This window comes from Salmo trutta, chromosome 5 (assembly GCF_901001165.1).
Source record: "Salmo trutta chromosome 5, fSalTru1.1, whole genome shotgun sequence".
Lineage (NCBI taxonomy): Eukaryota > Metazoa > Chordata > Actinopteri > Salmoniformes > Salmonidae > Salmo > Salmo trutta.
In genome coordinates this window covers 30,343,670-30,371,433 of record NC_042961.1, presented here as the reverse complement: position 1 = coordinate 30,371,433, position 27,764 = coordinate 30,343,670, and the positions used below count along the sequence as shown (strand labels likewise).

Genomic DNA, 27,764 nt, shown 5'->3' with positions numbered 1-27,764 from the left:
CCTGTTCACCCATGACTGCGTGGCCAAGCACGACTCCAAAACCATCATTAAGTTTGCCAATGACACAACAGTGGTAGACCTGATCACCAACAACGATGAGACAGCCTATAGGGAGGCAGTCAGAGACCTGGCAGTGTGGTGCAAGGATAACAACCTCTCCCTCAACGTGATCAAGACAAAGGAGATGATTGTAGACTACAGGAAAAGGAGGACAGAGCATGCCCCCATTCTCATCGACGGGGCTGTAGTGGAGCAGGTTGAGAGCTTCAAGTTCATTGGTTTCCACATCACCAAAAAACTGTCATGGTCCAAACACACCATCTATGCATAGTCACTTTAAATCTACCTAAATGTACATATTACCTCAATTACCACGACTAACCGGTGCTCCAGCACATTGGCTCTGTACCGGTACCCCCAGTAAATAGCCTCGCTACTGTTATTTTACTGCTGCCCTTAATAATTTGTTACTTTTATTTTAGATTCACTTATCTATTTTTAGACACTTATTTTTCTTAAAACTGCATTGTTGGTTAATAGCTTGTAAGTAAGCATTTCATTGTAAGGTCTACACTTGTTGTATTCAGCGCATGTGACAAATACAATTTGATTTAATTTGATTACCCTATTGTCCCTTTGAAATGTATGAAAGGTCTTCTATAAATACAAACTGTTTTTCATTTATTTTCTGATTTTATGAATGAAAACATTTAGAACTCTGTCAGTCAGTGATATCACAGGGACCTGTTCTGATTGTGGGTTGCCTAGCAACCATGTGTGGAATGTTGTTGTTGTGCCTTTGAGAGTTCTAAACCTCAGACTCGAGAACAGTGCAGTAGTGAGTGGGGAGAGGTGAGGCTGTGTGTGTGAGATAGATTGTGTGTGTTAGTGAGTGTTTTAGAAAAACAAGGACACTCAACTATAAGCATAGTTTAGTGTGTGTGAAGTGTGTTCTCATGTAGAGTAGCGTATGGTGCCATCTATGGGTTTACAGGGAATTAGTTATTTTTGTCCCCGAAGACAACACAAGTGTTCCATAGAAAATTATCAGAGACAGTTGTTGGTCGAATATAACTAGGTAGCCTACTTTATGACATTAAGGTGAGCCAATGCTCTATTATGCTTTTTTATACAGGAGTTTGAAGATGTGAAACCAATAAGGAGCCTTCACCACACATGAGGTGTGTGTGTTGGTGTGTGCGTGTGTGTGTGTGTGTGTGTGTGTGTGTGTGTGTGTGTGTGTTTCCTGCTTTTCAACAGAGAAAGGAACTCTTACTAAGCCATAGAAGTGGCATAGAAGATTCTTCTCCAACTGTTTTCTAATTCAACTGTAATATCATGATCATTAAGCCAGGGTTCAAAAGAGGGGGTTCAGACATTAGAAGACCTGCCAACTACTGAGCACTAGCACTACTCCCACAAAATATCTCATTCCAACAACTGAAGCCTGCAATATAATTGGTGTGTTTAAGCTCCACAGTATCTATGCCAAAAACTGTACATTTTCTAGATATATTTTAATCTGATTTGGGAGAATATTACATTTTAATGGCTGCTGAAATTTCGATCTCTCTCTCTCTCTCTCTCTCTCTCTCTCTCTCTCTCTCTCTCTCTCTCTCTCTCTCTCTCTCTCTCTCTCTCTCTCTCTCTCTCTCTCTCTCTCTCTCTCTCTCTCTCTCTCTCTCTCTCTCTCTCTCTCTCTCTCTCTCTCCTCTCTCTCTCTCTCTCTCTCTCTCTCTCTCTCTCTCTCTCTCTCTCTCTCTCTCTCTCTCTCTCTCTCTCTCTCTCTCTCTCTCTCTCTCTCTCTCTCTCTCTCTCTCTCTCATAAAGTCCTGGCGCCACAGACTCCTGTTGCTTAGTAACGTCTTTAAACAACAGAAACCTTTTCCTGTCCACCTCTGTGTAGAGAAAAAGAGAGTGGAAGAGGGAGGGTGCAACTGGGGCATTGAGAGTGCATGTTTCAGGACTAAACTCAACTCTAAATCTATTCATCCACATATAAAAGGTGTTTTCAAGTTTGATACTACTATAAACTATACTCTAATGGAGTCCACTAACTGAAACATCAGAAGCCTACAGTGTTTTGCAATTGCCAGATGCAGCATTGTCTGAAAACTGAAAATTCTATGATTGTAAGGAGCATGGTTCTCAGGTGGCATGGAATGGCCAGTTAACTGGAGCTGCTGACAGACACACTACACTGCTACCAAACTTCACAGGCCAGATCAACTGGTTGAACCTCTTCACTCTACTGTAGATAAAGCATGGTAAGTACTTAAATCAAATCAAATGTTATTTGTCACATACACGTGTTTAGGAGATATTGCGGTTGTAGCGAAATGCTAGTTTTCTAGCTCCAATAGTGCAATAATATCTAACAAGTAATATCTAACAATACACACAATCTAAAGTAAAGGAATGGAATTAAAAATATATAAATATATGGATGAGCAATGTCAGAGTGGCATAGACTAAGATACAGTAGAATAGGATACAGTATTTACATATGAGATGAGTAATGTAAGATGTGTAAACATTATTAAAGTGACTAGTGTTCCATTATTAAAGTGGCCAGTGATTTCAAGTCTATGTGTATAGAACAGCATCCTCTAATATGCGAGTGATGGCTATTTAACAGTCTGAAGGCTTTGAGATAGAAGCTGTTTTTCAGTCTCTCGGTCCCAGCTTTGATGCACCTGTACTGACCTCACCTTCTGGATGATAGCAGGGTGAACAGGCAGTGGCTCGGGTGGTTGTTGTCCTTGATGATATTTTTGGCCTGACATCGGGTGCTGTAGGTGTCCTGGAGGTCAGGTAGTTTGCCCCCAGTGATGTGTTGGGCAGACCGCACCACCCTCTGGAGAGCCTTGCAGTTGCGGGTGGTGCAGTTGCCGTACCAGGCGTTGATACGGCCCGACAGGATTCTCTCAATTGTGCATCTGTAAAGGTTTGGGAGGGTTTTAGGTGCCAAGCCGAACTTCTTCAGCCTCCGGAGGTTGAAGAGGCGCTGTTGCGCCTTCTTCACCACAATATCTGTGTGGGTGGACCATATCAGTCTGTCAGTGATGTGTACGCAGAGGAACGAAGCTTTCCACCTTCTCCACTGTGGTCTCGCCGATGTTGATAGGGGGGTTTATGACTTATCCTCATCTATTACTACATTACATAACTTTTCTTTCCCACTATTGTGCCAACCCCAACCAAAATATGCAGGCATGGAAAGGCCATTTCTTTTCAACATGGTTCCAGCAACTATGGTGGATGCATATGTAACTAGGCGGGCTCAGTACAGCTTGGTTTGGCTTGGCTTGGTTCGGCTCAGTAGTGTGAAAAGCCCCTAAGTTAAATCCAAAAATGGACTTGGGCTTAAATCAGGACATCTTGTTTAACTAAGCTCAATAATATTCAGTTATCTCTCACCTGTAAAGCCCAGAAATAAAGTCTGAACAGCAGACTTGTGGTAAACGTATTGGTCTCATTCCCATTTACAGAAATATCTCTGGGTTCTACGATACTAATACAAAGTCATACACTTGATTTCACAAATCAAGAGCGATCTGAAGTATATGCAATTTTTACCCCAAGTAATTCCTTATCACATTATTTTTGTAAAAGCAGCCTAAATCAATCATTGCATTTGTCGCTCTGTACAATATAGTATAATTGCAGGTAGTAATTGCAAGCAATAGTTTCCTATCTAAGGTTGTAATGGAAACAAGCGATGGTGAATCACCTCTCTGTTCTCTGTGATCCTCAATATGATTAATGAGGCGATAGAGGGCCTTAGGGTTTTAATACAGACACACACACTGCTCTCTGAGACACACACACACACTGCTCTCTGCAACAGAGGGGAGAGGAGCAGAGCCCTAACCGTAATCTATCAAAGTCCTGATTTGACTCAGTCTCTTTTCACACATGCATACACACTCCCCACCTGGGAGAGGCTTCCCAGTTCAACCAGCTGAACTGTGTGGAAGCTTCACCACTCATTTGTTTACCAGTATTACCTTATGTATGTATTACTCTGTGTCTGTTCTGTCGCCTCTCTGCTGTTGAGATAGAACTCTGTCAGTCATTAGCCTTAATAAGGGAAACACTGTGTGAACTGCGTGAACAGGCAGGAGCAGACACACACACACACACACACACACACACAGGTCTACATTTCTCTCTCTGCAGAGAGCATGGATCCCTCTCTTCCACCCCAGGCCAGACATGAGCCCCTGTGTAAATAACATCAGCCTTCTCATTTCACTCTCACTCTTTCTCCATCGCGCACACGCACACGCGCACACACACGCGCACACACACACACACACACACAATATGGTTTGGGACTCAGATACTCTGCAGGGAGGACTCACGACACACACATGCTCTGGCCACCTTTGGTACTGAAACACACTACCCAGTCTGGATAACCACTGATAATGATATAATGTGATTGATTGTTCTAACCATGTCTCCCTGCAGCACCATGGCTAAAGGAGGGAAGAAAGGAGGAGGTGCTAAGGGGAAGAAGGTGACTCTGAAGATGGCCAAGAACGCTGTGCGTGTGACCACTGATGGCCACCGCAGACTGGACCTCAGTAATATGGGGATCGCAACCTTCCCCAAGTGTCTCCTCAAACTACCAGACCTCAACGAGCTGGACCTCAGCCGCAACCAACTCAAGAAGCTACCAGACTTCATTGGTATTTATTTACTATCCTTTAGGTTGTTTGGCTATTTTAAATGGTAGACTTACGTAATAACATCATAATATGTGAGTGACAGAATTCCAATCGGCAAAGAATTGATGCGTGCCTTGAGGTATGGTCACATTGGGAAGAGCAAATAGTATCAGTCTTGGCAGATTTGGATTCTGTTGTTGATTAGGTCTGTTAGTAAGTCACACAGCTGTGTATTGAGCCCACCTTCTAAAAAACACAGAACAAAGCACATACATAGGATGACACAATTAAGTAAAACGTATCTCCTCTCTGGTCATCCAGGTGACCTGGTCTCGCTCCGCTGGATGGATCTCCATAGCAACCAGTTGGACGCCATACCGGAGACAGTCAGCCAATTGGTGGCGCTGTCACACCTCAACCTATCCAACAATCGCCTGACCTCCGCAGGTCTTCCCCCTTCGCTAGGCAACCTAGCCCACCTACGGAGCCTCAACCTGGGCATGAACCGCCTGGACACCCTGCCTCCCACCATGGTGGGGCTTTGTAGTCTCCAAGAGCTGGGCCTGTTTGATAACCTGTTCCCCTCCCTGCCTGAGTTTATCAAGGTGTTACCGAGCATTATCAGACTCAACACCAAGAGGAACCCTTTGTCCTACGCCCAGGGAGACTCGGGAGCGACGAGGGGTGAAGGGGGGCTGGAGGAGGGGGTGTACCTGGCTAAGGAGGGGAGTCTGTGTGGGTCCTGTTTGGAGAGTTGCAAGAAGGAGAGGAGGTGGATGCTAGGAGGGAGGAGGGACAGAGAGGGTGATGCGGAGGGCAGGGGTGTGCCGTACTCCGGGCTGATTACGCCAAACTCAGTGGCCCAAGCCAATCAGGAACAGTGGAGGTGAGGAGTGACGAATAATGGTCCAGGGAGAGGTTTGACACTCAAGGACAGCCAATGAACAACTGGACATAGTTCTACATAACCAATGAGCAATTGAGCACAGTTCTATGATGTGATGATTGATCCAAATGGACAGTGCTCAAACCAACAAAATGGACAACATGTTGCCATTGTAATTTTCTAATGAATATACTTTTCTATTGAAGTCAGGTCATATCAATGTACGTCACCTGGCACTGTGTCACTGTTTGTGAAGGTCGACAATGAACATTAGCTGAATTTACAGTATTTGTTATTTTACCTGTGAAACAATGATTCCACAGGCCATTAGGAAAGGTTGGCTTCAGTCTTCATGTTGTAAAATGTTGAAATAAAGAATGTGTTGAAAATTTGCAGTGTGTTCTTTCTGTTTCTACTATATACATTATCTACATGTTGTGTATGTGTATGTGCCTACATTCACCTGGCATTAGTTATGACCTCAGAAACCCCTCTAACGTCACCTCAATGCTGACACCACCGAACAACGTGTACAGAGAGAGTAGGACGGGAGAAAGAGACAAAATAACGAGGAGGTGAGGTAGAAAGAGAGGGAAATCTCTCTCTCTCTCCGGTTTCCTGCGGCAAACGGCAAAGACCTCACACACGTACAGACTGTCTCTCCCAAACAACAGCAGCCCCTCTGTTACAGACAGGCCACTGATCACCACCACACACGCATTAGCTTTAACCTGGAAGAGAGAGGACACGACAGAGAGTCAGTGTTGCATCATCATCGGAGGACATGACAGGGTACATCAAAGTGAGGCTAAAAACATTGAACATATTAATTGTACTACACAACTTGAATTTGAACCCTTTACATGAATTTATAACAATTTTAAAGAAACAGTTATGCATTAATTTACAGTGTATCCATTGTAAAATCTCACAAACTAATATGCAAACCATGAAACCCAGCCCATGTCTACCCTTGTACTCTCATGGGATGGAAAGACATCATCACCATTTCAGGGTGCACTTGATTGATCATTTTAATCACACGTCTTCATCATGATTAAAATGACACAGTCACCACTTCATTATTGAGATTATTAACATTGATTGATCGGATAAGATAGAGACTGGCCAAGATGGCGATGCTCCAGCTAGACTTAGAGCGTGAATGGACCCTGATGCTTGTATTATGTGTGACTCTGAAGCCAGTCACGGCTACGATTGTGATTATGTGTGACTAATTCTATTGTCCCCCCTCATTTCCCACTGTGTGTGTGTGTGTGTGTGTGTGTGTGTGCACACCTGGCCCCCTTACTGTCTCTCTCCCTTTCTCTGCCCCCTGGGACCCACCACCCAAAAAACATATGGGGCCCCAACTCACCCACAGGCCCCAACTCACCCACAGGCCCCTCACAATGATTACTAATCAAATCGTACATACTGGGAGAGAAAGGGGCCTGATGATTATTAGAGAAATTAATCAATGCCACACACACAATAGGAGACCTGCTAAGTGATCAGAGCCAGAGCCACTCGTCTGAACAAACACAAGCGTGTGTGCACACACACACGCACACACACACACACACACACACACACACACACACACACACACACACACACACACACACACACACACACACACACACACACACACACACACACACACACACACACACACAATGTGATAGATGTAGAAAAAAATTCTATGTATTGGCAACAGAAAAAACAACCCACAATAATGTGCATACAACCTACAGAGACATTAACTAAAGCGACTATGAATTATCAAGCGGATGTGATTCCACTAATGGAGGCAGAGGAGGAAAAGAAAGGAGGAAATCAGATGAACTGAGGAGAGGACGAGAGGAAAATGTAAGAGAAGAGGAGAGGTGGATGAGTGGAAGAGAGGAGGATTCTTATTGACTGAGAGGCTAATGTCATACCATTGATTTCTCCCCACACACATTACCATCATAATCACACTATCGGCGGTGGTAGTCTAATCATGCTGGAGATTGTGTGTGTGGGGGCTCTGAGGACAGTGCTCCTGGATTAATAAGCGTGAAAAGGCCTGGTTATCTGACAACAGCTCAGCAGGACACACACACATGCCAACTATCTAGGAGACAGCTGATACGACCTCCTCCTGTTTTTATTAATTCTTCTGTCAGAAACATTATTAAAACACTCTGCTGGTTGTCTGAGCTTAAACGGCCCTGTTAACATAGTTACCACTGACTCACACACTGTACACACACACACAATACAAACACACCGTACACACACACACACTTCGCTAACTATAACAGATGAGATTCTGACAGCAGCGGTGAGCTATTGGAATCCCATAGGATATCATCTGGATGATTAAAAAAATACATTATCAAACCTTCCATATACAACCAGTATACAACCTGATACATACAAACACACATTCAGGGGTTGTGGGCTCGGGAGGCATGGCTCAGTGAGAGGGGTAGTAGTCTCAGTTGGGACGGTGAAAAAGGTTAGGCACTCACAGTCCCTCCTCCCCTTTCTCCCTGCCTCTGCACCTGACTCACACAGGATCCTCGGCTCTGGAACACCAGACACATGAGTGTGGGCACAGGCACAGGCACTCAGTTGGTAAAACACGGCCCTTGCAATGCCAGGAACGTCGGTTCGATTCTATTATATTATGTGAGGTATGTGTCTGTGGTCTTACCTGAGTCAGTCTCTGTCCTTCTTCTGATCTCCTAAGGCAGACCATTTCTCACAAATATACTGTATCATCTTCCAACTACACAGAACAGCCATTACACTCATATAACAACTGGTTTCAACAGGGCACTAGTTCATTTATCTGGGCCTGTATTCATAAAGCAGATCGAGGATCAGGTCCCCCATCTTATTCATTATGATTTCAATGGCAAAACTGATCCTAGATCAGCACTCCTACTCTAAGATGCTTTGTGAATTTGGTCCCCCATTGTCAGTGGTGTAAAGTACTTAAGTAGAAATACTTTAAAGTACTACTTAAGTAGTTTTTTGGGGTATCTGTACTTTACTTTAATATTTATATTTTTGACAACTTTTACTTTTACTTCACTACATTCCTAAAGAAAATATTTACTTTTTACTCCATACATTTTCCTTGACACTCAAAAGTACTCGTTACATTTCGAATGCTTAGCAGGACAGGAAAATGGTCCAATTCACATACTTTTTAAGGGAACATCCCTGGTCATCTATAGTTCTGCCTCTTATCTGGCGGACTCACTAAGCACAAGTGCTTTGTTTGTAAATTATGTCTGAGTGTTGAAGTGTGCCCCTGGCTATCCATACATTTTAAAACAAGAAAACTATGCCGTCTGGTTTGCATAATATAAGGAATGTGAAAAGATGTACACTTCCATTCAAAAGTTTGCGGTCACTTAGAAATGTCCTTGTTTTTTAAAGAAAAGCACATTTGACCATTAAAATAACATCAAATTGATCAGAAACACAGTGTAGACATTGTTAATGTTGCTTTCTTTAGACTAGTTGAGTATCTGGAGCATCAGCATTTGTGGATTCGATTACAGGCTCAAAATGGCCAGAAACAATGAATGACCGGAAACAATTAACTTTCTTCTGAAACTCATCAGTCTATTCTTGTTCTGAGAAATGAAGGCTATTCCATGCAAGAAATTGCCAAGAAACTGAAGATCTCATACAATGCTGTATACTACTCCCTTCACAGAACAGCGCAAAATGGCTCTAACGACAATAGAAAGAGGAGTAGGAGGCCCCGGTGCACAACTGAGCAAGAGGACAAGTACATTAGAGTGTCTAGTTTGAGAAAAAAACACCTCACAAGTCCTCAACTGGCAGCTTCTTTAAATAGTACCCGCAAAACACCAGTCTCAAACATCAACAGTGAAGAGGTGACTCCGGGATGCTAGCCTTCTAGGCAGAGTTCCTCTGTCCAGTGTCTGTGTTCCATTGCCCATCTTAATCGTTTATTTTTATTGGCCAGTCTGAGATATGGCTTTTTCTTTGCAACTCTGCCTAGAAGGCCAGCATCCCGGAGTCGCCTCTTCATTGTTGAAGTTGTGTCACGTCCTGACCATAGTAAGATGTTATTTTCTGTGGTAGAGTAGGTCAGGGCATGACAGGGGGTGTTTTTCTATGTTTTCTACTTCTATGTTCAGGTTCTAGTTTTGTATTTCTATGTTGGGTTTGTTTGGGATGATCTCCAATTAGAGGCAGCTGGTCCTCGTTGTCTCTAATTGGAGATCATACTTAAGTAGGTTTTTTTTTCCACCTGGCATTGTGGGAGATTATCTTTGAGTCAGTGTATGTTTCACCTCTGCATCACGGTTTGTTGTTTTTGTCATTCAGTTTATTTATATGTATTGCATAGTTTCACAGTGTAAATAAAATGTGGAACAACACACACGCTGCACTTTGGTCCGCTCCTTCCTACGACAACCGTGACACGTTGAGACTGGTGTTTTGCGGGTACTGTTTAATGGAGCGATGGATGCTGATAATGTGCCTATGTAGATATTCCATAAAAAATCTGCCAAAAAAATTGTTTTTCTTTCAAAAACAAGGACATTTCTATGTGACCCCAAACTTTTGAACGGTAGTGTATACTTTTACTTTAGATACTTAAGTATATTTTAAACCAAATACTTTTATACTTTTACTCAAGTAGTATTTTACTGGGTGACTTTTACTTTTACTTGAGTCATTTTCTATTAAGGTATCTTTACTTTTACTTAAGTATGATAAATGGGTACCTTTTCCACCACTGCCCAGTGTTCACATGCCAGGATGACACCAGGTATAGTGAAAGATGATTGGTACAGATTCAAGTAGAAATTTCTTAAATAAATCATTGTAGCTTTGTTCATTAATTATGTAACAATGTAAAACCTTAAGGAGAGAGAGAGAAAGACAAAGAGAGACAGATACAGAATGGCTGTATGCTGGACCCAGCCTAGTGTCAGCAACCCGGCCCCGGGCCAAAGATAGCCCTCTGCCTTAGCAACTCTTCCTCCAACTCTCTCACACACACACAGTTTAAAAATAACATTGGGGGGAACATAAGAGGAATGTCAAAATTATGTTGAGGAACCATAAGAGGTATGTCAAAATGCTGTTGTGGGACTATAAGAGGAACGTAAAATGATGCTTGTGGAAAGTGATAGGAATGTATAATTATGCTCTGGGAACGTAAGAAGAGCGTAAAAATGCTTAATAAAAAGGCTGTTTGCTTTGGAATTGAAGTAAATTCTATATCAAATCAAATGTTATTTGTCACATGCACTGAATACAACAGGTGTAGACCTGCTTACTTACAAGCCTTTAACCAACAATGTGGTTCAAGAAATAGAGTTAAGAAAATACTTAAATAAAATCTGAAAGTAACACAAGAAAATGACATCCCAATAACGAGTGTGTATACAGGGGGTACCAGTACGGAGTCAATGTGCGGGGGTACAGGTTAGTCGAGGTAATTTGTAAAGTGACTATGCATAGATAATAAACAGAGAGTAGCAACAGTGTAAATAGAAAGGGGTGGCCATTTGATTAATTGTCCGCGCATGCTTTGAGTACACGTCCTGGTAATCTGTCTGGCCCCGCGGCTTTGAGTATGTTGACCTGTTTAAAAGGTCTTGCTCACATTGGCTACGGAGAGGGTGATCACACAGTCGTCCGGAACAGCTGGTGCTCTCATGTATGCTTCATGCATGCTGGTGCTCTCATGCATGCTTTACGGATGTTCCCTGTAATCCATGGCTTCTGGTTGGGATATGTACGTACGGTCACTGTGGGGACAACATTGTCGATGCTCTTATTGCTGAAGCCGGGCACAAAAACATATCCCAGTACGTGTGCGTGGGTCTCGCATCTCCTTCATATGGGCCTCTATACAGGACAGGAACACCTAGAGAGGGATAAAGAGAATGCGAGAGAGGGATAAAGAGAAAGAAAGAAAGAAAGAAAGAAAGAAAGAAAGAAAGAAAGAAAGAAGAAAGAAAGAAAGAAAGAAAGAAAGAAAGAAAGAAAGAAAGAAAGAAAGAAAAAAGTTCATTTCTGTTGTAACATGGACTCTTAACGTGATGAAACTTTGGGCTTTGCTGAAATATAGAATATCTTTTTTGTAATGTCAGTTGAGTTGGATCAACACATCACAGCACATATTGATGGGTACACTTCCTGCTTTTACTTACTGCTTTGCTTCTATGGGTACACTCGCAATGGCCGCCAGTCCACCCATTATGCCCTCATTGACTTGAATGGGGATTCCCGTTCTATTCATTCTATTTCTATGGCAACATATGCATTCAGGAGCGGAGGAGAGGAGAAAATGTTTCTCATGAGAAAGAAAGAGAGATAGAGAGAGAGAGAGAATGAGAGAGCTGCAATGTTAAAATAGCAACACAGCACAGTACGACCACCATGACTATCCCTCAAATGTGTTACTGTTACCATCAAACAGATATCTAACATATCACTGAGAAAACCGAAAAGCATAATCAATGTTCAGTTTTCATTTAGACCAGTTTTACAGTAATATGTGTGTGTAAAAACAATACACCTTAATTATTCTATATGAAAAACAACATTTTTTCTTCATGACCTTGCTGTAGCCTAAAACAACCCCTTCTCATACGGCGTATTCGTATTAGTATTGTTTGTTTCATCATGAAATTACCATACACTCATACAATTACAGCCCATATGAATTGCATTCAGTAAGTGAAATATGCAGCCTTACAATAACACCGTCTATGGATCCAATAGTTTGGTGTCTGTGATCTAATTAGCTTAAACATTAATATCTCAGTGGTACGCCGCAGCAGTGGGCAGGGTGCAATGGTGTGTGTGTGTGTGTGTGTGTGTGTGTGTGTGTGTGTGTGTGTGTGTGCGCGCGCGCATGCATGTGTCCTGCTGCTACATTAGCTCTAGCTAGTGTAAAGCCCTGTAGGAGGCCTGTGTAGAGCAGTGACACTCCGGACTCACATTGTCGTTAAGACAATCATCACAACAGGGTCCTCACTGAGATGGGTAGTGAAACAACACATTTCAGTAGGTTACACACAGAATATTATCGACTAAATGAACATGCTGTAGACTAGAGCTTCAGTCATGGTCGTGCATGGCTAACTCCACTTCTGGAAATCATATTTCTCTACTCTACTGCCTCCACCAGGTGTAATAAATGCATAGTTTAATAAATACTTGTCTTGTGTCTGGATTTAATCTGATCCACCTGGTAGTTTATTCAAGCATCTCAGATGGATATAAGAAATCTTGTACATCAAGTCATGTCTCTGAGTATCGACAGACTTGGCTGCATATCTGGAAGTTTGTGACATGAGACTCCTGAAGCTTACAGAATGGCAACCATAATAGCAAAGTTAATTGTATGAAGAGGGGAGGCTATTCTCTTCCTTTGTGGGAGTGTTTCAGTAATAGAGGGTGGGGACACATAGGTGGGAGGTTGGGACTGATACCTTTTGCGTCATGGTTAAAAACGTTGTCTTTCTTTACTTAGGGGGACACAAGAGCTTTAAGTCTCAACCCAGATACAGATTGGAAAAACCCAGTGACTGTATATGGCATTTCAAAAGTAGTCTTTGAGGATAGACAGACTTGTTCTGACTACATGACCTCCAAAACTGTTGTTCAAACCAGCAAGCAACGGACGGCACAAATGTGACAATATAGACAACAGAATTTTTTTTAGGAAGAATAGGAAGCAAAATTGAAGAAAAATTGAAGAGAGAGAAGAGATAAACGGGCCTAATAAAGTTGATAAAATAAAGCCGTTTTTTCACAGATAAACGCAGAGCCGCTGCCGTCACCACCATCTATAATTTCATTCCTTAATTTGGACTAACATAAGTAATATATAGCATTAATTACCCTATTTAGCAGATAGCAACCTCATTCACTCTTTAAACACTGCATTAAATAACATAAATCATTTCTTCCCCTCCGCAATTAACATCACAACATCACACATTCTCATTTCCATTTTAATAACTTCCCAACAACGCGCCACCTCTGATGATGGTGATGTGTGTGTGTGTGTGTGTGTGTGGTGTGTGTGTAAGTGCGGGCGTGTGGTGGGTGCATTGTTGCATAAGGCAACCTAATGTCAACGTCTCTGTATGCTGGCGGTGACTGGTAATGAATTTAAAAGGGTGTATATGGATATTTTAACAGAGCAACAATTTACAAAAAAACAACTCAACAACCTCCCAGTTGCCTATTCACAACCAATCGTAATCTAATTTTACCTCATTTTAAAATAGAAGTACTTTTTATGTGCATTCGCAGAGAAAAACAGAAAGGATTTCTGTCAATTGCTCTGTGACATCACTGGGGGGGACCACTGAGTGCACTTGAACTGCAAACATTGTGCACATGTCCAACATTTTAGATCATGTAGCCATCTTCTGAAATTATTTTGCAACATAATGTTCTGACAATAGCTCAGTAGTCAAATGACATGTCACAATCAGGGTTGGGGTCAGTTCCATTCCAATTCCACTCAATTCAGAAAGTAAACCAAATTCAAATTCGAATTCCACATTTCCCTAATTGAAAAGCATTGAAGAGAATTTCAGTGTTGTTCCTGCATTGACTGGAATTGAAATGGAATTGACCCCAACTCTGGTCACAACGTTTTGGATAATTGACAGATGTCGATAGAGTGATAAATAGATGACAAGGTTATTTGCAAGGTATATGCCTATTCATCACTCAAATGTGCCGATCATAACTGCTGTATTATCATAATAATAACGCAGTCATTTTGTAATGTAAAATATGAGACGCAGGGATGGATTGATCAGGGGATGTTCATTCAACAAACAGCCCGTTAGCTGTCCAACTCAATGCCTATCCAGAGGAGTAGCCTACTCATAAGTCCAAAAGGCTATTGACTGGGAGTGTACAGTCATAAGGTCTGAATAATAGCTGGCACAGTCTCATCTTAGAAAACACGCCATGGTCTCTGCCTAGAAAACTCCTCAGACTCGCTAGCCTATTGTTCAAGCCATTATAGAGTACCACAGTATGAGTCATAATACCTATACAATCTAGAGGTCAAACACAGAAATGGTTCCAATCGTTTTTTTCCACCATTCATTTTTCCCATAGGGGATTTTAGAAACACTTCAAATGAGGGCTGTGTTTTCTGTTGGCTTACCCTGGCATGATGTTTTGATAACCATGTGAATCTCTCTCGGACAAGGTGACTTTTATCAATATATTTGTCTGTATTAGATCATTAGTATAGATCATTAGTATAGCTAGTAGGCAAGGTTATGTCATGTTATTTAGTCCTAAATGCTATGATGGGTTTTAAATGAATTGGTATTCACATGTTTGCTTCTGAGGTAGAATTACTGTCATGTTATTGATGCCAAATTGCGAACCTTATTTGTATCTCCACTATTCCAAAACCAATGTGTGTGCCTGAGTCTTATCACCTCTCAACTAAGGAAGCTGTTTTAACCTGGAACACTTTGGTCTGTTTCAGTCGTTGCAGGAAGTCCGGAAGAGCAGCAGTGTGTGAAGGGTTTTGTCCCAGCCCAGCTGTAACACCTGACTTAAATAATCAACATAACGAATCACCACGATATGATTTGTAATCAGGTATGAGCTGGGCTGGAACAAAAGCTTATACAAACTCTTGCCATTCAGATCTGGAGCTGTCCACCCCTTTAAGTCATTATGCTGTACTATTGAGAGCTCCACTCTCAAGTTGAAGTTGTACTTGTTGACTGATGCCAAGGCAGCGGCTGCTAAGAAAAAGGGAGCAGCTGCAGACCAGAAGGCTGCAGCACTGGCCGACACCTGCCCTGTCTGTCGAGTAGTATTGGTTGCTACTGTATGTGCCTTTAGGTTAATCTTCATGTGTAGGCTACTGCAGGGTTTCTAAAACTTTTCCACTCAGGCCCCTCTTCCAGAACTGGGGAACATCCCACACCCGACCCTGCGTGTGCACCACGTCTATTTCTATGGGCACAAACACTGTTCATGAAACAAACTGTTCACACCCCTCTTGTTGGTGCACAGAAACATTTGCAGTTTAAAGCTTATTTCCTGCAATTCTACACATTTTGTCCTGGGGTGCAGAGAAAATGTTGCTGTTTTAAAGCAAATTTTCTTGCAATTCTGTACATTCTTCCATGTCTAAGGTGTATTCAAGTGATATTTGAGTGACTCAAACATTACTACAAAATCAATGAGCTAAAAAAAACGTTCTAAAAACATTAGATGACATAGGCTAGTTGATCTGGACATTTCTGACAAGATATATATATATATCTCTTTAAGGTATGCAATGACTGACATTACAAGAGAAAACTGATTTTGAAATTGCATCTTGTGCATTTTTTTTGGGGGGGGGAGGGGAGTAAAGATTTATCTGTAAATCTTTACTTCTGCTATCTGTAAAGATTTACCATGGCCATCTTGTCTCCAGTGTTCACTAGGCAGAAATCGGAAGAAAACAGTCCAAAACGGTATGGAACAGGGAATGGAACAGCTCCTATCTTAGCTTGTATTAAAAAAAAACTGTTACACAGTGATTTTATTAAACATTTTGCTACGGTGTTCCCTAATGGACATGACCCTGTACAGAACTGCACACCTGTACATCCATACACAGAACTATACAAACTACAAACACCTAGACCTAACAAATCGAATTTGATTTGAATGATTGCAGTCTCTCGATCTCTACAAAACCAGTAGCCTCCTAAAGCACAGGCAAACTTAACTTCCTTGAGGAAGTACCAATCTGATTGCGGGACCAATCTGATGAAAACAATCTGTTAAGTCTAATTTCCTAACTGCGATGTCTTTCAGGGAGTAGAGACCATTCATCAGGCAGTCGATGGGCTGTCAGCCAATGATATGATAAATAAGAACACAAAATGAATCATGTTTTCATCAGATTGGTACAGCTATAATTACCAACGCATGTTTCGGGGGTTCAAGGCACAAACACACGCACGCACACACCGTTTGTGGTGGCGAGACTAAAAGACAGACACACAGCCAGACACAGCCAGACAGACACGGTAATTTCATGGCTGTGCGCCTGAGTAATACGTCCCCACGTCCTAATCCAGATGGCGCGACGTCTTCATCTGCGGGGGGAACTAATGATGTGGGTCGTGTGTTTTTGGCGGAAAAACAACAATAAGCGCGTCTTTAACCTTCAACAGCAGCCTGAGCATGTGTGTGTGAGCGTGTGTGTATTACTACAGATAAAATGAACAGATATCAATTACTGGGCCCACTGAGGGGTGGTCAGATGGGACAATCCAAATCCATTTACAGGAATAATCAAACACACCCATAGGGTTTGACGGACCAACGCACACACAGCACAGTGACATTGGGAGGTGTGTGTGTGTGTGTGTGTGTGTGGGGGGGGGGGGGGATTAGGGGCACCTGTGTGACAAAGATGTCATCTAGCCAATGAACCGACATGCACCTAAGGACACACACACTCAAGGTCCTCACAAGTATAGTAATACCAACAAACAGTGTAGTTTGGTCATGTTACCTCCACAGCGCCCGTCTCTCTCCCCAGTCGTTTGTGGACAGAGCAAATAGCAGAGATGATTACACCACGTTTCCTCTGGGGGTTGCTAGTCAGCTTCCTCTTCATATTGTCTGACGAGACAGAAAACATCAATCAATCAATTAATCACTAAGTCAGTCCTTAAGTCAGACATATACACAAAATACACAAGTGCAGACCTGAGCAAGAACAGTAGATCATATTGAAGTGGTTCACTTTGGCAGGCATAAAAATCTGATATTCTGTGCAGGCTTGCATCTCACCTGTGTGCATACCTAAGTGATGCGTTTGTGCGTCCATGCACGTGTGTGGTCTCACCTTTGTATAACTGCCAAGCCTTGAGTGATGTCTCCTTCCCTATCCTCTAAATCTGATTGGCTGACAGCTCACACTTATAGGTGTCTTCTAGAATGGTGCGTCTCTCAGTCAGGATCTTAGACCACACACTCTCAACTAGGGACATCAGCTCTGTAACAGACACTCAGCTCAATCTTATGGGTGATGGGTGCAGGCCTCGACCAGGGACATCTGTCACTACTGTCACACATGCACACCTCTGTCTGAGTCAGGTACTTGGCTGAGTGTGGTAGTGCGTCTAGTCTTGATAGGGAAAAGATGAGACAGGGTTCTCCGCTGGTGTTTCTTGTGCGTTTCACACCCAAAGTCTTCTGGGCAACTGTAGGGCACAAACAATATCCCACAGTATAAACCTACAATTAATACAAAGCATCCATGATCACAAAGTCAATCATAAATCAATCACATGACTAACTCTTCAACACCCTGTGCATGTTGTGTGTGTGCATGTGTTACCTACCTGCCAAATCGTATCAACAGTAGACAGTGCAGTAGGCAGGTTTTGAAGTTCACTCTGGAGTTATAGTCTGCCATGACTATGTCCCAGCTCGCCATTACCACTCGCAGTGTCCTGAAGGCAGCTTCCTGTTTGGCCTGTGTGTGTCGTGGGCGGGACAGGAAGTAGAGCAGGCCTGGGTTGGTGTTGATGTAGAGGGAGAAGACTTTGTTCTCTCTCTGCAATAGGCCTTTCTCCAGCACCTGACAGGAAACAGCAGGTGAAAAGTTCAGACCTTTGCAGATAGGTAGAAGGCTTGCGTTCCAGGCAGACTACGTTGCTGTCAAGCTGTGTGCAATAGCGATTGCAGTTGCGTGCCACGTCGAACATCAGACTTCTATATCAAATGATGTGGTTAGCTATATGGCAGCTGACTGCAATGCAGTCGGCCTGGAACGCCACCAAAGACTTTCTGAATAGAGTTGACATGACTCCTTACTTACTCTGTACAATAATTTTTATCTGAACATTCTGTAATGTTACTTTCACCCATGGCAGTACTTAGCATTCAGTGTGTTTCCCACCAACACTATCTGGCCAGCCAGGAAGATGAGTAGGTTCTCTGGCTCAACCAGAAACAAGCCGCTGAAGAGTTTCTCCAGAAACTTTTGACTGAAAAATACCATGTTCTCCATCTAAGTGTCGATCTGTCCCTCAGGTCTCTGGGAGTTTGAGTCTGGTGATGGAGAGGGAGAAAGATCTGTTGAGTGATACAATACTTTGTTGCCCATTTCCATGGAAATTCAATTTGTGATTGTGTGTCTGTCTGTGTCTGTGTGTGTGTGTGTGTGTGTGTGTGTGTGTGTGTGTGTGTGTGTGTGTGTGTGTGTGTGTGTGTGTGTGTGTGTGTGTGTGTGTGTGTGTGTGTGTGTGTGTGTGTGTATGTGTGCGGTTGTGAGTGTGCGTGCATGGGAGAGGTGTGTGTTTGCATGCGTGAGTGCATACAATGCATTCTGAAAGTGCTCAGACCCCTTTAACTTTTTCCACATTTTGTTACGTTACAGATTTTTTCTAAAATTGATTAAGTTGTTGTATTTTCCCCTGATCAATCTACACACAATACCCCATAATAACAAAGTAAAAAGAGCTTTTTAGAATTTTTTTAAATGTATAAAACAAACAACAACTAATCACATTTACGTAAGTATTCAGACAATTTACTCAGTACTTTGTTGAAGAACATTCGGCAGCAATTACAGCCTTGAGTCTTCTTGGGTGTGACACCTGTATTTGGGGAGATTCTCCCATTCTTCTCTGCAGATCCTCTCAAGCTCTGTCAGGTTGAATGGGGTGCGTTGCTGCACAGATATTTTCAGGTCTCTCCAGAGATGTTCGATTGGGTTCATGTCCGGCCTCTGGTTGGGCAGCCCAAAGACATTCAGAGATTTGTCCCGAAGCCACTCCTGCGTTGTCTTGGCTGTGTGCATAGGGTCGTTGTCCTGTTGGAAGGTGAACCTTTGCTCCAGTCTGAGGTCCTGAGTGCTCTGGAGCAGGTTTTCATCAAGGATCTCTCTGAACTTTGATCCATTCATCTTTCCCTCGATCCTGACAAGTCTCCCGGCCGCTGAAAAATATCCCACAGCATGATGCTGCCACCACCATGCTTAACCATAAGAATGGTGCCAGGTTTCCTCTAGACGTGACGCTTGGCATTCACGTCAAAGAGTTCAATATTTCTTTTATCAGACCAGAGAATCTTGTTTCTCATGGTCTGAGAGTCATTTAGGTGCCTTTTGGCAAACTCCAAGTGGGCTGTCATGTGCCTTTTGCTAAGGAGGGGCTTCCGTCTGGCCACTCTACCATAAAGGCCTGATTGGTGGAGTGCTGTGGAGATGATTGTCCTTCTGGAAGGTTCTCCCATCTCCTCGGAGGAAGTCTGCAGCTCTGTGAAAGTGACCATTGAGTTCTCCTAAACCAAGCCCTTATCCCCCAATTGCTCAGTTTGGCCGGGCAGCCCACTCTAGGAAAAGTCTTGGGGGTTCCAAAATTCTTCCATTTAAAAATGATGGAGGCCACTGTGGTCTTGGGGACACTCAATGCTGCATAAATGTTTTGGTACCCTTCCCCAGATCTGTGCCTCGACACAATCCTGTCTCGACGATCTACGGACAATTCCTTAGACCTCATGGCTTGGTTTTTGCTCTGACATGCACTGTCAACTATGGGACTTTACCATAGATGGACTCCAATTAAGTTGTAGAAACATCTCAAGGATGATCAATGGAAACAGGATGCACCTTAGCTCAATTTTGAGTCTCATAGCAAAGGGTCTGAATATTTATTTAAATAAGGTGTTTCTGTTTTCATTTGTAACAAATTTGCTAAAATTTCTAAAAACCTGTTTTCGCTTTGTCATTATGGGCTATTGTGTGTATATTGATGAGAAAAAACATTTATTTCATCAATTTTAGAATAAGGCTGTAACGTAACAAAATGTGGAAAAAGTCAAGGGGTCTGAATACTTTCTGAATGCACTAAACGTGAGGTGTGTGCATGAGTGCCTGAGTTGTGTGTGTGTACTCTACCCTGTGTGTTGAGGTGTGTGTTATGTCCATCCTCCTGGCTGGTCATGTGGATGACCTCATGAGAAACTCAAGCAGTTCAGTCTGGATAACCTGTCTCTGCCCCGACGACGCTCCTTCTGGGGAATACTGCAACACACACACACACAGATTGGTGAACATGTGCTCCTAAGGTAGCAGCCAGCCTTGTCTTCTCTCCATCTCCCATGGTGTTAAGCTACAACGTGTGACACAATTAATACTTTGCCTCTCTGTCTCATAGCTGGGCCAAGAGCGGCACCTTCTGGAGAAAGCAGGGGAAGACAGTCATTCAGGAAGTTCACCAGTGTGTGTGTGTGTGTGTGTGTGTGTGTGTGTGTGTGTGTGTGTGTGTGTGTGTGTGTGTGTGTGTGTGTGTGTGTGTGTATGTGTGTATGTGTGTGTTTACCTCCAGTAACAGCAATAGGGTGTGTGTGTTCCTTGGCAGGCATGCTGAGCAGGCTGTCCAGCAAGAGGATACGGATTAAGTCACACACCTGCTTCCTGGTTGGCTGACAATCCCCCTTAAGTGCCTCCGCCTGAGGGAGAGGAGAGTAGAGATAGAACATCACTATTTATCAAAACCCCCATTCTAGGTCTGATGCTCCCACAGGAGGAAGATTAAGAAGAGCAGAAGAAGGACACACACCTCACTGGTGAGTGTGTGTAGGAACTCCATAGTCGGTCTCAGGGCAGTGATTGTGTACCAGACACAGGAACTGCATCACACTGCTGGGAAACTTCAACTCCCAAGATGCATCAGTGGCAGACAAACGCTATACATTGAGAAAGATGACAGACAGGACAGCATTTAGATTGAGGAAGGGTGATATACTAAGTTCATACTGATGACTTTAATAGTAACCATCTACAATGTTGTGTTTTAAGACTAATTTTGTGCAATTTGGCCCTATCCTGTATGGATAGGGCCAAATTTAAATGTTCCTAACCAAAGAAAATGTGAAGAAAATGCAGAACCAAGGTAGCAAATGAAAAGGACCACTTTGGAGAGTATTAGTACAGTAGATAAAGTCCCCAAAAATACCATAAGGTTAGATTTGGTAAACCATCATGAAAAGTGGCACATTTCAGCAAAGCCTATAGGTCAAAGGTGTAAATGCATTTGCCTGCTTTTACATTGTGGGTCATAGCTTCCCTTGTGTTGGGTCTACCTGGCTCTCAAATAGTTTAAAATGTTTGTATTTTAAGCTACTTTGGTGTTTGCTTTTACCTTGATGATCACAACAGTGATTAAAAAAAACATCAGAAATTGCAGTGAAATGTTTATATTCTCACTTTCAAGGTGGTGTATTAAATACAAAGTTACCTTTTACATTCTAAGTTATAAGTCTTCACTGAAGTCTACTGGTTACAATGATATTTAATACGATATTATACACTGTGTCACTTTTAAGAAATATGACAGAAAACTGGCCCTGTACATGTCACTCTAGGTAAAATCCCTTGAGAATGTATTATGTCTAGCAGGGAGATAAGTAACCTTATTACAAATTCCCTGCCGATGACTGTTATTAGCACCTCACAACCTGGGCTGCACACTCCACTCCCCATCCCCCATGACCAGAGCCTGAGAGTCTAGGGGGTACCATAAACCTGCCTATCAAACTCTCTCTGACCTGTATGACCTGTGCCCTGATAGGTTGCTAGGGAGGTTACTAGGGGGGCGGACATCAGCCCATCCTCTTGACTATACAGGTCAAACAATACTTGCAGTCTCCCTCAAGAAGTGGCAGAGAGCAACATCTCTTTCTCTGCCCATCAACAACTGGGCTCACTCATATCTTTGGACTTGTGGGATGGTGTGCGTGCCCAAAGTGAGCTGTGTGACATGTATATATTGTTCTTAATAGTTAGTTCTTAGTTTTGTTGTATGCTGCCTTTGTGTACATGTATAGCTGTATTGTAATATGTGCAGGCAGCATATTCATTTTCATACAGTCCTTCTCTTGTTAATAACCTTGTTGCTCTACTTGTGCTATCAGTTATAGTATTGTGGGCAGTGTATTCATTACCTCTGTTTCTCCTGATTCAGAACCACTACCATTCCAACTTTTCATCCCCATGATCCTCTTCGTCAGTGTGTTTAAATAAAGTTCCCTGTGTGTAACTCTTGGGCTGCTTTATTCCCCTCTAACTGGGGGCAGTGTCAGTGAGTCACAAACCAGTAAAATACACAGAGCTGGGTCGCACTCTTTCAAACCTGTATTAACAAAATGCCTTTATGATGACACAACAAAACTTTTACGAAAAGCCAGAATAAGTCCAACTAAAGATGTCTAGGTATATTGCCATTGTAGATTTAGCCTATTAACACTGTAGACAGCTGTTTTCCAATTTGCCCACCAACCAGCTCCATGGGGCCAAATAGGACAGGTTTCACATGGCGGTATTTCCATAAATAATTGCTATATAATGCACAATGATGGCTTAAAATGTTTGGGGCCCAAATATGCCCTAAATATGTACCCTTTAACAATGTTGTGCAAAAATCTATCCGGATTGCTGTTTCTTTTTCAATGTTTTCACCCTCATTTAATTTGATTTTCCATTTAAACTGTTAAAATTTTATTTTAAGAAATGGGACAGCAAACCTGCCCCGTATATGTCACCCTAGGTAAAATACCATATCTCAAGAAGGGAGATATGTAACCCATTGTAGCCCTTTACACTCAGACCCATATACGGGTTGAAAATAGCAGATTTGGGCACTGATAAGCACCTAAATTGGGACACAGTGGCTGTACAGTAACATGCTATACATGACGTCAGAGCTCAGGCTCTGCGCTTCACAGCGCTGTATGGGTTTTGACCGACGGCTAATTGGACAACTTTGGAATTTATTTTGTTGTCTGAGTGGGGGAAATGCTGTAAATTGAGAGAACTCAATGTATTTTGAAAGATGAGACATTTAGGACTATAATATACACAAAAGTATGTGGACACCCCTTCAAATTAGTGGATTCGGCTATTTCAGCCACACCTGTTGCTGACAGGTGTATTAAACCGAGCACATAGCCATGCAATATCCATAGACGAACACTGGCAGTAGAATGGCCTTACTGAAGAGCTCCGTGACTCTCATTGTGCACCGTCATAGGATGCCACCTTTCCAAGAAGTCAGTTAATAAAATGTCTGCCCTGCTAGAGCTAGTGCTGCCCTGGTCAACTGCAAGTGCTGTTATTGTTAACTGGAAATGTCTAGGAGCAACAACAGCTCAGCTGCAAAGTGGTAGGCAACACAAGCTCACAGAACGGGACCGCCGAGTGCTGAAGCGCGTAGTGCGTAAAAATGATCTGTCCTCGGTTGCAACACTTACTACTGAGTTCTAAACTGCCTCTGGAAGCAACGTCAGCACCAGAATGTGTAGGTCGGGAGCTTCATGAAATGGGTTTCCATGGATGAGCAGCCGCACAGAAGCCTAACATCACCATGCGCTATACCAAGCGTCGGCTGGAGTGGTGTAAGGCTTGCCGCCATTGGACTCTCTGGAATGGTGAATCACGCTTCACCATCTGGCAGTCAGACAGACGAATCTGGGTTTGGAGGATGTCAGGAGAACGCTACCTTTTCCAATGCATAGTGCCAATTGTAAACTTTGGTGGAGGACGAATAATGGTCTGGGGCTATTTTTCATGGTTCGGGCAAGGCCTCTCCGTTCTAGTAAAGGGAAATCTTAACGCTACAGCATACAATGACATTCTATATGATTCTGTGCTTCCAACTTTGTGGCAAAAGTTTGGGAAAGGCCCTTTCCTGTTTCAGCATGACAATGCCCCCGTGTAAAGTGATGTACATACAGAAATGGTTTGTCGAGGTCGGTGTGGAAGAACTTGATTGACATACACAGAGCCCTGACCTTAACTCCATCGAAGACCTTGGGATGAATTGGACACCGACTGCAAGCATGACCTAATTGCCCAACATCAGTGCTCGACCTCACTAATGCTCTTCAAATCAAATGTTATTTGTCACATGCGCCGAGTAAAACAGGTGTAGACCTTACAGTGAAATGCTTACTTACAAGCCCTTAACCAACAATGCAGTTTTAAGAAAAATAACTAAAGGAAAATAAGAAATAAAAGTAACAAATAATTCAAGAGCAGCAGTAAAATTCACAACAGCGAGGCTATATACACGGGGTAGAGAGTCAATGTGCAGGGGCACCGGTTAGTCGAGGTAAATTAGGTAATATATACAGTTGAAGTTGGAAGTTTACATACACTTAGGTTGGAGTCATTAAAACTTGTTTTTCAACCAGTCCATAAATGATTTGTTAACAAACTACAGTTTTGGCAAGTCGATTAGGACATCAACTTTATGCATGACAGAAGTAATTTTTCAGCAATTGTTTACAGACAGATTATTTCACTGTATCACAATTCCAGTGGGTCAGAAGTTTACAGACACGAAGTTGACTGTGCCTTTAAACAGCTTGTAAAATTCCAGAAAATGATGTTATGGCTTTAGAAGCTTCTGATAGGCTAATTGACATAATTTGAGTCAATTGGAGGTGTACCTGTGGATATATTTCAAGGCCTACCTTCAAACACAGTGCCTCTTTGCTTGACATCATGGGAAAATCAAAAGAAATCAGCCAAGACCTCAGATAAAAAATTGTAGACCTCCACAAATCTGGTTCATCCTTGGGAGCAATTTCCACACACCTGAAGGTACCGCACTCATCTGTACAAACAGTACGCAAGTATAAACACCATGGGACCACGCAGCCGTCATACCGCCCAGGAATGAGACGCGTTCTGTCTCCTAGAGATGAACGTACTTTGGTGCAAAAAGTGCAAATCAATCCCAGAACAACAGTAAAGGACCTTGTGAAGATGCTGGAGGAAACAGGTACAAATGCATGTATATCCACAGTAAAACGAGTCCTATATCGACATAACCTGAAAGGCTGCTCAGCAAGGAAGAAGCCACTGCTCCAAAACCGCCATAAAAAAGCCAGTCTACGGTTTGCAACTGCACATGGGGACAAAGATCGTACTTTTGGAGAAATGTCCTCTGGTCTGATGAAACAAAAATATAACTGTTTGGCCATAATGATCTTGGTAATGTTTGGAGAAAAAAAAGGGGACGCTTGCAAGCCGAAGAACAACATCCCAACCGTGAAGCATGTGGGTGTCAGCATCATGTTGTGGGTTGTGCTTTGCTGCAGGAGGGACTGGTGCACTTCACAAAACAGATGGCATCATGAGGGAGGAAAATTATGTGGATATATTGAAGGAACATCTCAAGACATCAGTCAGGAAGTTAAAGCTTGGTCGCAAATGGGTCTTCCAAATGGACAATGACCCCAAGCATACTTCCAAAGTTGTGACAAAATGGCTTAAGGACAACAAAGTCAAGGTATTGGAGTGGCCATCACAAAGCCCTGACCTCGATCCTATAGAAAATTTGTGGGCAGAACTGAAAAAGCATGTGCGAGCAAGGAGGCCCACAAACCTGACTCGGTTACACCAGCTCTGTCACGAGGAATGGGTCAAAATTCACCCAACTTACTGTGGGAAGCTTGTGGAAGCCTAGCCGAAACATTTGACCCAAGTTAAACAATTTAAAGGGAATTCTACCAAATACTAGGTGAGTCTATGTAAACTTCTGACCCACTGGGAATGTGATGAAAGAAATAAAAGCTGAAATAAATCACTCTATTATTCTGACATTTCACATTCTTGAAATAAAGTGGTGATCCTAACTGACCTAAGACAGGGAATTCTTACTAGGATTAAATGTCAGGAATTGTGAAAAACAGAGTTTAAATGTATTTGGCTAAGGTGTATGTAAACTTCTGACTTCAACTGTACATGTAGGTAGAGTAATTTAAGTGACTTATGCATAGATAATAACAGAGTATCAGCAGCGTAAAAGAGGGGGGGGGGCAATGCAAATAGTCTGGGTAGCCATTTGATGAGATGTTCATCAGTCTTATGGCTTGAGGGTGGAAGCTGTTAAAAAGCCTCTTGGACCTAAACTTGGCGCTCTGGTACCGCTTGCCATGCGGTAGCAGTGAGAACAGTCTATGACTAGGGTGGCTGGTGTCTTTGACAATTTTTAAGGCCTTCCTCTGACATCGTCTGGCATAGAGGTCCTGGATGGCAGGAAGCTTGGCCCCAGTGATGTACTGGGCCTTACGCACTACTCTCGGTTGCGCCTTATGGTCGGAGGCCGAGCAGTTGCCATACCAGGCAGTGATGCAACCAGTCAGGATGCTCTCGATGGTGCAGCTGTATAACCTTTTGAGGATCTGAGGACCCATGCCAAATCTTTTCAGTCTCCTGAGGGGGAATAGGTTTTGTTGTGCCCTCTTCACGACTGTCTTGGTGTGCTTGGACCATGTTAGTTTGTTAGTGATGTGAACACCAAGGAACTTGAAGCTCTCAACCTACTCCACTACAGCCCCGTCGATGAGAATGGGGGCGTGCTCGGTCCTCCTTTTCCTGTAGTCCACAATCATCTCCTTAGTCTTGATCACGTCGAGGGAGAGGTTGTTGTCCTGGCACCACACGGCCAGGTCTCTGACCTCGTACCTACCTATATGCTGTCTCGTCGTTGTTGGTGATCAGGCCACGATACCTTTTCCGTCTTTCTCCTGCGAATGACGGTGATGTGGGCCTGTTTGGGTGTCTGAAGTATATCCCTCTCATTAAAGAGAAAATCTTCATCCAGTTCAAGGTGAGTAATCGCTGTTCTGATTTCTAGAATCTCTTTGCGGTCACAAGACACGGTGGCAGAAACATTATGTACAAAATAAGTTACAAATAACGCGAAAAAACATACACAATAGCACAATTGGTTACGGGATCATAAAACGGCAGCCATCTCCTTTGGGGCCGTTATGGCTGAATGGAAGCAAGTCCCCATGGCAATGTTCCAACATCTAGTGGAACTCCTTCCCAGAAGAGTGGAGGCTGTTAAAGCATCACGGGGGGACCAACTCCATATTAATGCCCATTGATTTTGGAATGAGATGTTCAACGAGCAGGTGTCCACATACTTTAGGAAATGTAGTGTAAATCCTGCATTGATGTCATACAAGCAAGCCAAACACCCGTGAGACCAAATGTGCACTTCACATATCTATATATTTGTCATGTCCTGACCCTAGTAAGATGGGTGTACTACGCCCGGAACCAGAGCCGCCGCCATAGACATTAGTCATTAGTGGTTGTTTTGTAGTTTTTTTTGTTTGCT

At 42.9% G+C, this 27,764-nt stretch overlaps 1 protein-coding gene and 2 long non-coding RNA genes across 4 annotated transcripts; 1 reads left to right on the top strand and 2 right to left on the bottom strand.

Moving 5' to 3' along the window:
• Positions 1 to 4,439: 4,439 nt before the first annotated feature.
• lrrc18a (leucine rich repeat containing 18a) lies at positions 4,440 to 6,796 on the top strand. The gene is made up of 3 exons (XM_029752160.1): positions 4,440 to 4,697; positions 4,998 to 5,411; positions 6,765 to 6,796. The coding sequence occupies exons 1-3, from the start codon at positions 4,463 to 4,465 to the stop codon at positions 6,794 to 6,796; spliced, it is 681 nt and encodes a 226-aa protein (XP_029608020.1). The 5' UTR covers positions 4,440 to 4,462.
• A 10,338-nt stretch (positions 6,797 to 17,134) lies between these two features.
• LOC115193402 (uncharacterized) lies at positions 17,135 to 18,531 on the bottom strand. 2 transcript variants are annotated; one of them, XR_003878158.1, is made up of 4 exons: positions 17,964 to 18,531; positions 17,701 to 17,822; positions 17,465 to 17,614; positions 17,135 to 17,238 (listed from the first exon to the last, which is right to left on the bottom strand). It is a non-coding gene; the product is annotated as an uncharacterized LOC115193402 (long non-coding RNA). The 2 variants fall into 2 exon arrangements; XR_003878157.1 differs by having other exon boundaries at positions 17,465 to 17,822.
• Positions 18,532 to 18,566: 35 nt separating this feature from the next.
• LOC115193403 (uncharacterized) lies at positions 18,567 to 21,240 on the bottom strand. Its single transcript, XR_003878159.1, has 4 exons — positions 21,189 to 21,240; positions 20,949 to 21,078; positions 20,525 to 20,650; positions 18,567 to 18,675 (listed from the first exon to the last, which is right to left on the bottom strand). It is a non-coding gene; the product is annotated as an uncharacterized LOC115193403 (long non-coding RNA).
• Between the last annotated feature and the right edge of the window lie 6,524 nt (positions 21,241 to 27,764).

What these genes read in the sequence shown, in the direction of transcription:
- lrrc18a (XM_029752160.1), top strand. Translation starts at nt 4,463, where the DNA reads ATGTCTCCCTGCAGCACCATGGCTAAAGGAGGGAAGAAAGGAGGAGGT. An exon ending in GAAGCTACCAGACTTCATTG is followed by an intron (nt 4,698 to 4,997) that starts GTATTTATTTAC and finishes CTGGTCATCCAG; the next exon opens with GTGACCTGGTCTCGCTCCGC. An exon ending in GGCTAAGGAGGGGAGTCTGT is followed by an intron (nt 5,412 to 6,764) that starts GTGGGTCCTGTT and finishes GTGACTCTGAAG; the next exon opens with CCAGTCACGGCTACGATTGT.